The 10,336-nt window shown below is 45.4% G+C and overlaps 1 protein-coding gene across 1 annotated transcript; it reads right to left on the reverse strand.

Moving 5' to 3' along the window:
- Positions 1-1,876: 1,876 nt before the first annotated feature.
- Positions 1,877-7,071, reverse strand: LOC132429118 (calcitonin receptor-stimulating peptide 2-like). The gene is made up of 5 exons (XM_060017316.1): positions 6,871-7,071; positions 5,719-5,813; positions 3,033-3,164; positions 2,434-2,615; positions 1,877-2,253 (listed from the first exon to the last, which is right to left on the reverse strand). Exons 2-4 carry the CDS (start codon positions 5,802-5,804, stop codon positions 2,456-2,458), a joined length of 378 nt encoding a protein of 125 aa, XP_059873299.1. The 5' UTR covers positions 5,805-5,813; positions 6,871-7,071; the 3' UTR covers positions 1,877-2,253; positions 2,434-2,455.
- Positions 7,072-10,336: the final 3,265 nt, after the last annotated feature.

A 10,336-nucleotide genomic window follows, 5' to 3' on the forward strand; every position in this document is an offset into this window, starting at 1 on the left:
CACTTAGTCACCATCTTGTTGAAGACCCTCTTCCAAACGTGGTATCTGAGACTCAGTGGAAATGTAATTCTCTGTCCAGGGTCACACAAGGCAGCACCAGTGGAACCAGAAGTCTGGGCTCTGGACTTGCCACATGTTTCTTCAGTCATTCATCATAGAATTATTGAACACCTACTAGACTAGATGCTGGAGATGTAATGGTGAGCAAAACCAGTCATGGTCCCCACTTTCCTGGGATTTACAGTCTACTGGGGGATGTGTACATAAATAATCACAAGTAGATATATCATTACAAATAGTTAAGTTTTCTACCGGTATCAGTGTTATACCATTTTGATGGAAATGTAGAAACCATGCTACATTTGGGCATCTTTGCCCTTCTCTCTCTTTAAATATTGGATTGGCCAAAAAGTTCATTCGGGTTTTTCTGTAATGTGAAATGCCTGAACGAACTTTTTGGCCAACCCTAAATATAGTTTTAGGTGTTTCCCCTATATGCGTTGCACACCATGTCAGATGGTGTAATAATTTTTGCTTCAACCATCAGTTTTGCCCATTCTGATGTTTTTTTTCCTGAAGTTCCAGACTTTCTTCTTTTGTTTCCTTCTCTGATTAGAGAACTTCCTTAAGCCATTTTTAAAAAATTATTTCTTATTGGAGTATAGTTGCCTTACAATGTTGTGTTGGTTTCTGCTGTACAACCAAGTGAAGCAGCTATACGTATACATATACCTTGAGCCATTTTTAAGAGTAGATTTACTGGCACAGATTTCCTAGTTTTCCTTCATTTGAGAATGTTTTTATTTCCCCTTTCATTTCTGAAGGATATTATCTCCAGATATGCAATTCACAGTTGACAGTTTTTTCTCTCAATTAAAAAAAATAGTTAAGTTTTCTGATGTAAAGAAACAGTTTTATAAGCCTGTATAACACAGGAAATGGGATCAGTGTTGGAGGTCAGAAATTGCTGCCTGGGGCACAGAACTAGCTTATACCCAGGGACTTGTCTTCTCCACAGTCATGTTGACTGCAAGGTTTACTGTTCTTCTCAAGCAACTGGACTTCTGTGGGACTTTGAGCACCAAGTAGGAAGAGAAGGGAAAGTGGATGTGACAAATCCATTCTTTAAGTTGTGAATATCGCTCAGAGAGCCACTTCAGTCCTAATTTGAAGCCTTTTTACTCTTGCTCTGCAAAAGATTTTGATAAACATTCTTATACTGTGCTTCTAAAAAGGGTAACTTTGAAGAAGCAAAGTAAACAGCAGGTTAAATTGAACATGCTCATTAAAGAACATTAAAGTTATTTTAAGAAGATTGTAACTTAAGTGTGCAGGGGAAATGTGTGGTGTATTTTTGGAAGATTTGGCTAAGTTTTGTTTTTTTTTTTTAAATCAAGAGTTTGGTTGCCATTTAGTAAACATTGTCAGGGCTTCTCTGGTGGTCCAATGGTTAAGACTCTGTGCTCCCACTGCAGGGGGCACGGGTTCGATCCCTGGTTGGGGAACAAAGATTCCACATGCCGTGAGGTGCGGCCAAAATAAATAAATAAATAAATAAACAAAAATAAATAAATAAACAAAAGCTTATTTAAAAAGCATTGTCAGATATGTTATCACTAAAAGATCTCACAATCAAAAAACTTATAAGAACAAAACATGTCTGTGAAAACTAAGTTAGTTTGAATCCATGATGGATGTAATACCCCTTGGCAAGGTTGGCTGACAGGGTCCTGATTTGCTACCAGATAAGCCAATGAGACATGAGTTATATTTATTGAACATGGAATCAAATATTAAAAAGATGCACACTAGATAACTACAATGATTTTATTCTGCATTGAGCTTTAGTTTATTTCAAGGAAAAGAGTGTTTTCAATATCAAGAAGCATGTGTATATATGTGTCTTCCCTGCTATTTTTTCTGCAAGTTGCTTTCACTGCAAATTAGAGAAGTAGAGTTCAGCTGCTAACATGTATCTACTATAGTTGCCTTCAACTTATATGGGGAAACTGAGGCTCAGAGAGGGTCTGGCCCATGGTGACATAGTTAGCAGAGGACAAACACAATATTTGAACCCAACTCTATGCTCTGAATCCAGATGTACATAACATTGTAAGGAATACTTCCAAAGGGTAGAGTCTTGCCTTTCAAACTCAAAAACTAGAAGATCACAATTATAACTTCAGGGAACAGCGTTTTAAGTGAAGAGGTTCTATATTTCCTGGCAGATGATCTTAGTGTCACCAGCAGACACTGGAAAAATAAAAATAAACCCAAGTTAGAGGGATTTCAGTTATTGAGACTCTCTGCTCTATATCCAGCCACTACAGATTTTTTTTATGATACATGTCCAGGGAGGGTTAGAGTGTGACCCGCACCCCTGCAATAATACCCAGCCACCAGCCATGCCATTCAAAGTACTAGGGCGGTCACCTTCCTGGAGTCATTTCACTCTTCAGGCCTGCAGGTCCCTGTGGTGGTGGCCAAAGGCTTTGGAGCCCACGTTGGTGGGCATGTAGTTCCTCTTAATCACGCTCCCAGATCTGCTTAGCCAGCCCGCCATCTTATGGGTCACGCAAGTGGCAGTGTTGCACGAACTCTTCTGGGCAGTGATGCTGATTTGTAGGATGGAGAAAATGAGAAGGCCTGTCAGTGAGAGGTTGAGGGCAGATGCTGCCCTATGGGATCATCAGTGGAAAATTACTACTCTGAGAGGCACCAGTGAACCTTAAATGTTTCTGCTAAATACAATCATCACAGCAGAAAATCAAAGGGTTTTAGGGAAAATGCCACAATCACTCCCTGTAGACATTTTCAGGGGTGTCAGAAGACCAAAGATGTCTCCGGGTTAATGTTCTTGGAACACAGAACTGTAACAGCCAATCTTTCATGTGTAAATTAAACACCAACCAAGGCTTATGAGATGAGAGAGAGATTTATGGCACTATACCCAATCTCATTCTTAAGTATACCCCTTCCTGGTAAGCTGGGGGAAGGGTAAGCCATGTTCTGGGAGGGGTGCAGAGATTTACCTGAAGCTCTCTTCCTCATGCTCCAGCTCACTGGCCTTCATCTGCACATAATACTTCACCATTGCAGCCAGTAGGAGGCGCGATTCCTCCTCAGTGAGTGTAGCAGGTACAAAGCCACTTTCCAAGGCCGACCTAGGGAAGGGAAGGAAGCCCAACTCATGCTCTGAGCCCCTGCCTACCGGCACACCCCAGGATAAGCAGCCAGCTTTCTTGGTTTCTGGGGCTTCCACTGAGGATGTGGCCAACCCAATTCTCTCTCTCTTTTTAATTTCTTTTTTTAAGGTTTTAAAAATAACATTTATTTCTTAAAGGTTAACATGTGCAGGGCTTCCCTGGCGGCGCAGAGGTTGAGAGTCCGCCTGCCAATGCAGGGGACACGGGTTCGTGCCCTGGTCCGGGAAGATCCCACATGCCGCGGAGCGGCTAGGCCCGTGAGCCATGGCCGCTGAGCCTGCGCGTCCGGAGCCTGTGCTCCGCAACGGGAGAGGCCACAACAGTGAGAAAAAGTTAAAATGTGCATAATAAGAAACCAAAAAACACAAGAAACAAAAAACAAAGTCATCCATCATCACAAGCAGTATACTGATGTGTCCTTCTAGATCTCATTTGTGTATTTACACAATTAAGCATCCATTTTTATGTAATTAAGATCATACAGTTATGTATCATGCTTGTTCACACATCATTTCAAAGTCCCAAAGCTATGAGTATTTTGATAACCAAGAATACACTACACCAACTCAATCTGGAAGGAGAAAAATGTAATCCTGCCTTTCTTGGTGACAAAAATTTCAGAAAAGACAAAAATGGCAACAGGCCTCTAGACAAAGATATTGGCAAAGTTATGATTAAAATACTACATTCCCTTAATGTTCAATTAAAAATGAGACATAAAGCAACAGAGTACACAAAGTATAATGCTTTTAAGAGGATTCATTATCCAATCTAAACTATTAAAGTGTTAGCAAGGAGGTATGTTTCCATTGAATTACTTAACAATATATTCCTATAGTACAGCCAAGAGATGCACACACATCAATGGTTATCATCAAAATATAAATATGAACATGTCCACATACATCCCTCCCTTTATACTTCCTTCTGCCCCTCTGCTGCCAACCTAATGAACACGTCCTGACATACATTTCTCAGAGACGGTTTAACAATTCCATGTCCAAGATGCTGCTTTTTCATGAATTATAACAAACAAATTTACAAGTTGGTTAATTCACTAGCTCTACTTTTTACCATATATTGTCACTTCAGGACATCTAAAAAAGCCTAGATGTTGCAAAATAATGAATGAACCTTGTCTATAATAAACATTGGTACTTTACAAAAATGCACATATAGACCTATGTTTATAACCTAAAATTGTTTTCTATACGGAGATATTAGCCAAGAGCCCTTTCCCTTCACCCTTCCTCTTACCCCTTCTCCAGCATTTCAACGACTAAGTACAAGACTACATCTAGCTCCAAGATGTGGATTAACATAGACACTCCCAGAAGATATAGCCCTTCCTAAAAACCAAAAAAAGGGCATTTATTAAGGGATTATTTTACTACTCTATTTTTAATATACTTTGGGCATTAGAACTTTCTTATTCTTTAATACACAGCAATATTAACTAAAACACACAAATAGAACAAGGGTTAGACAATCTGAACTTGTCTAAAGACTCATGGGCACAGATCCCTTCTCTGCACTTCCTTCCCTGTCCCCTCTTCCCTCCCCAACTACCCAATGAACAGTCAGCCTACTCTCCAAGACTCAAGTTTAACAATTCCACTCCCCAAATATAACCATTCCTATGAATTAACAGAAAAAAATACGTAAAATGTATTACTTTAACCCTCTACTTTCAACATATGTTGTGCACTTTTACACATCTAGAAAGACTAGATGATTCAAATAAGGATTTCAGTATCTATACACATAGTAGCAATGAATAAACTGCACACAAAGGCTTTAATCTCAAAGTGTCTTCTAAACAGGAAAACTCTGGCCTAGAACCCTTCCCCTTTTCATCTCTATCAACCCAGCCCAGTTCTCAATGGACAGGGCATGAGGCATGTATCCATCCAAAAATGCCACTTCACCAGGATTTAGGTTCTGGTGTGACCTAAAAGAAGTGGTTTGCTCCAAGTGGATTATATAGACTTGTGAAAGGTGATGGTTAGATTTTCAAGAATTTTATGAGCTTAGTGTAAATACAGCCATTATTAAAAATTAAATGATAATGATTTGAATCTGAAAATGATTTCAGTTTAATATAATTTGAATAAAGGTGAGAAATTAGATGAAACATCACATAGATATAATAACAAACTTATTGGGAAAGTAATTAGCAGATTAGGATGCAATTCATTGATCAAATTATGGTAAAAGTAGTAAACAGGTTTGCTAAAGATAGAAATGTTTGGTAACAATCAACAAAAGCATGCTGTGAGGTTCAATGAGTTACAGTATATGAAATTTACAAGGAGTATCCTGTATCTTATGTGTGTTTGTAAACTGTGTGACACACATCTTTGTATCACAAAAAATTTATGATAAACTTATATACATGTTTACATTCATACATTACCCGCCCCCCCATAAGAGCCAGATTCATCACAGCACAACTTACAACACAGAATTATAAGATTGGGAGTTGGAAGTGCTCCTGGCAGGGCTGTCTCACCTGAATGGCGCTGAGTGGACCATGCCTGCCTGGTACAAGACCAGGATGCTGAGGACCAGGAAGGGGGGGAACTTCCAGAAGACCATGACGACTCTCTGCAAGGGAAGAATAACATCAGCACCTGGAGAATAACAACTTCCATGAGCCCACAGACCCAGGCTCTGCTCCTGCCTCTGCCCCTAACTCCCTTGCCTTCTGGTTTCATGCTAGTCATGTCAATCCAATTCACCATCATTTCCTGCTCAGCAAAATGGACTGCTGGAAGATCCAGTAAGGCTGTGGCATGCTTGGTTTAGCAAAGAAACCTAGTGGGACAACTGGGTGAGGAGGTCTTAGTCTATAGCCCCCGCCCCATCACTCCACTCACTCTCACATACAACCTGTTGGCCAGGTCTCCTGGAGGACAGAGTCCGAGTACCTGTCACCACAGCTTTTCCCACTGTGCAACCCAGAGCTGTCCTCCTGGTGCCGGGCTTTTGCACATACATGGAGGGGGGAGGGGATTACCGAGGACAAATTTCTGCCGTTGGAATCCCTGAGAAACTGAAGAACCACATTCTACTGCTCAGCTGCTCCACACTTTGGTAGAGAGTGCCCTGTAAGAATCAAGCTGGAAGGGTCTCAAATTGGAACCCAGGACTTAAACTGGGAAAAAAGTTCCCAGAACCCACAACGGGGGCTTGAATTTAAAGGCTGCCTGCCCCTCAGTCACTGCACCTATTTGCCTCCCGCTTGCGCTGGCCCAGGTTCTGAAGCATTTCCCGCGGTCCGCTAGGCACAAGACGTGATCCGTGAGAGCACCATCTGCACAAAACTATTCCTGCGTCCAGATCTGCTTGCAGTGCCAGGGGAGCTCCAGCATCCCAAACTGACCTAAGCACGTGTGCTTCGGGAAAGGAAACTGGAGCCCGCCTCAGCGCGGGGAGAGTGAAGCAGGGAGTGCGTGAACTGAGACCATCCAGTGTTACCTGTGGAAGACGCCTGGGATGCATTGCAGAGTAGTGCAGGTTGTGTGAAATGACCTAGACAGAAGTGGACAGAGCCTTTGAGACTGGAAGAGATCAGCTAAGAAAAAGTAATGGAGAGAGAGAAGGAAGAGAGCGGAGAGAGAGAAAAGCAGAATCCCAGCTAAGCAGGAATCTCCGGGCTTACCTGGCAGCAGGAGCCAGGTGGCTTGGAGCAGAGGAGGGAGCAGTGGCAGTAGCTTTGGCTTCAGGCGATGGCACGGTGGCAGAAGTGGCAGTGACACTCGAGCTGGGCAGTGCGTCTGATGCCAACACCAGCAGCTGCTCTTATTCCCGCTGCTCTGGGTCTGGGGTGGTCCAGGAGCTCTGGGCAGCCAATGAGGGGAAGGATCTGAGCCCCAGAAGGATTGTGTCATCACTTGGCGTCCAGAAGCTGGAGCATCCACAAGGACCACCCCACTTGTATTTGCATTGAGGTCATTGATGGCGGGGGCGGGAGAGGGACGTGGGGGGGTTGGTGAGGACCAACGAAAAACACAGGAAAAGTGAGTAGGAATTTGAGGACAGTTTAACGTCATGGTTAACTTCACCTGTTCGGTTTCGCGGGTTTTGAACACGCACGTGTCCCACTCCATCCCCAGCTGTGCGATCATGTCGGGCAGAGTCCAGCATTACAAGGAACGCTGTCTCCCCTAGGTCTGACCGCAGACCTCCGTGCAAGTGCAGCTTCGAGGGTTAATGCATAGTAGAGTTGATGATTCTGTGCCCAAGCAGGGGGTCTGATTCAGGCAGCTGGGATCACGCACAGGAGGGCAGGGCTTGTGGGTGTCAGACACAGAGGATCAAGAACTTTGTCACACTGGAACTCTGCTGCAGTTGTGCCTTTTCCAGGTGGAAACATCGTGGGCTAGTAACTTCTAGTGCCTCAGTATACTTATCTATGAAATGGGGATCATATTCTCATCTTGAAGGAATGTTATCATTACTAAGTATGTACCTGTTATCTGCCCAGGTAGGGATCTAGAAGTGCTTACCAGGGAAGTTCATAGGGGATTCTGTGGGATCGCAATCCATCTTCCCAAACAGCACCCTGTGCAGCTGCCTGGAGTCATGCTGGTTGGTCCATCATGAGGGTTAAGGAGGGGCTGGATGCCCTGCTGGGCCTGAGCATGCAAGTGCAAGGCTAAAAGCTTCCAAGCGGACCTCTAGCCCCACACCTCCTCCCCCACCATTCATCACCTAAAGTTCAGCCTCCTTCTCGAACCATTTGCCCAGCTGCCCCTTTCTTCCAGCTGCTGTTTGCCAAGATGTTCTAGTGACCTGTGATTCCAGCCCTGCACCCATGTCTACCGCAGTTCAGTCCTCTGCTAGAAAGCCCGCCAAGCTTGATGGTGCTGAAGAGTCCAGCGGAGTGCAATCCTCGCTCTCACTTCAGTCATACACTGCACACACACAAACTCAGTACTTTCTCCAAACATGTGCCCAGTCCCAAACCACAGGCACTCACAAAATGACACTGGCGCTCAGCGGCATCCAGGTGATGCGCTCAGTCCCGCCCTAAGTATGCGCAGAGCGGCATGATTAGGACCTGCATCCTCGAAACCTGCACCGACTCTCAGTAAGTGTGCTCTGTAAAGCCCAATTACCCAGCAACCTCGACTCTCCTACACACTGCCCAGCACGTTTCTGGATCTATCTGTCAGAGCTCCTGCTCTAAGCCTTCCAGGAAGGTCTGAGGTGCTGACTTGCCGTCCTCAGCAGATAGAATGCAGAAAACGAAGCTTCTCACTGTTCGCAGTATCGCTGGGTCTGAGCACATAGCGCAAGATCCAAGCAGCCTGTACAGACCCTCCAGCGCGGCAAGCACTGCGGCGGCATCGCGGGGTGGTGGAATAAAACACGGATCCCAGGTAGCTGGTTTTCTCAGGCGGAACTGAAACTAGCCGAAACGAGCCACTAGTGACCCTAGCCACAGGTCCACGCCCCAAACCTCAGTGTCAAGAAGCTTCAGTGTTTTGTTGGACACGGCAGCTGCCTCGCGGCACATCTCTTCCCCTTGCAGGTTGGTGGTCTCCGGGCTCAGGACACCTAACTTCCAAGATGCCCTTATTCCAATTTTCTGCTTCTTAACCGCAGCGGTGGCACTGATGCAAGCGAATAAAACCTTGGGGCAGGGGAACTGGATATCTGAAACTGGCTGTCCTCAGGCAGGGCGGTGGGGGATCCGGGGAATGGAATAACCGGTTGGAAGCGCGCAAGTGCGCTTGGGCGCGGAGCCGGGGAAGGCAAGATGTGCAAGGGAAGGATTCAGGATGGCGAATCGCGGGTTCAGTGCATCCTGGAGTCTCGAGGCAGAAATCGGGGGCTGAGACCCAGACCGGTGTTAGGGAACTCAGCAGCAAGACTAAATTGGCGAACGCGGCAAAGCAGATACTGTGCGGCATGTAAATTGGGCTCTGCCACTTAAGACTGTTGTAGGCGAGGCATTAAAACTCAGGTGCAAGACACTTCTGCCGACAGGACTTCCAAGACCTGAGGTTTCTGACGTATCAATCTTCTGAAATCATTTGTAAGTACGTGTGTCCATGGATTGCCTTTTCCTTTCTTAAAAAAAAAAAAAAACTTATTCATTTGGCGGCGCCGGGTCTTAGCTGCGGCAGGGGAGATCTTCGTTGCCGCGAGCGCACCGTCACTGCGGTCTGCGGAATCTTTAGTTGTGGCCTGCAGGAGGTATGCGGGCTCTATTTCCCTTACCAGGGATCGAACCCCGGTCCCCTGCATTGGTAGCTCGGAGTCAAGCACTGGATCACCAGGGAAGTCCCGCCTTTTCCTGGGGAAGTCCTGCCTCTTCCTATTGAGAGAACCATGGCTTTCACCAGTGGAATGGTGATGACAAAATGGTTAAGAAACGACTATTTTAGAAGCCGAATTTGTAACCATGTCTCTTTGTGAGCTCAGAACTCCACCCCTGGCTGTCACGTGTGCCATCAACCTTCAAAGCCTACATTCATTCCCCTTCTGAAATCTTTGGTGGCTACGAAGGGCTAGCAGTGTGAAGCAGGACACAGGGTCTGTACCCAGAGGGTGCTAACGTAGCCTCCTGCAATTTCAGCTTTTCCTGAAAAGTCAGTTTCTCAAGATGGGGAGGGACTGTCATGAACTCATCCATCAAGTACTCTGAATTTCTAATGAGTCCTGGTGCTGAGCTGGGGGCAAGGTTTTAAAAAAAATCTTTGGGGCTTCCCTGGTGGCGCAGAGGTTGAGAGTCCGCCTGCCGATGCAGGGGACACGGGTCGTGCCCCGGTCTGGAAGATCCCACATGCCACGGAGCGGCTGGGCCCGTGAGCCATGGCCGCTGAACCTGTGTGTCCGGAGCCTGTGCTCCGCAACGGGAGAGGCCACAACAGTGAGAGGCCCGCGTACCGCAAAAAAAAAAAAAAAAAAAAAACTTTAGCCCTTAGCAGCATGTGTTGCATACCAGGTGGCACTCACCCAATGTTTATTAAATAAAGGAAATTAATTTACTGTGGAAGATTTACCAGCCAGTCTCACCGCTCTTATAGGACTCTAATCTAATCCCAACCAGCAGAGAATCCGGACCTAGCTAGGTAGTGCAGCTTTTCAATTGGATTTCAAAATTGTGAGCTCAAACA

Source organism: Delphinus delphis, chromosome 8 (assembly GCF_949987515.2).
Source record: "Delphinus delphis chromosome 8, mDelDel1.2, whole genome shotgun sequence".
In the NCBI taxonomy this organism is placed as follows: domain Eukaryota; kingdom Metazoa; phylum Chordata; class Mammalia; order Artiodactyla; family Delphinidae; genus Delphinus; species Delphinus delphis.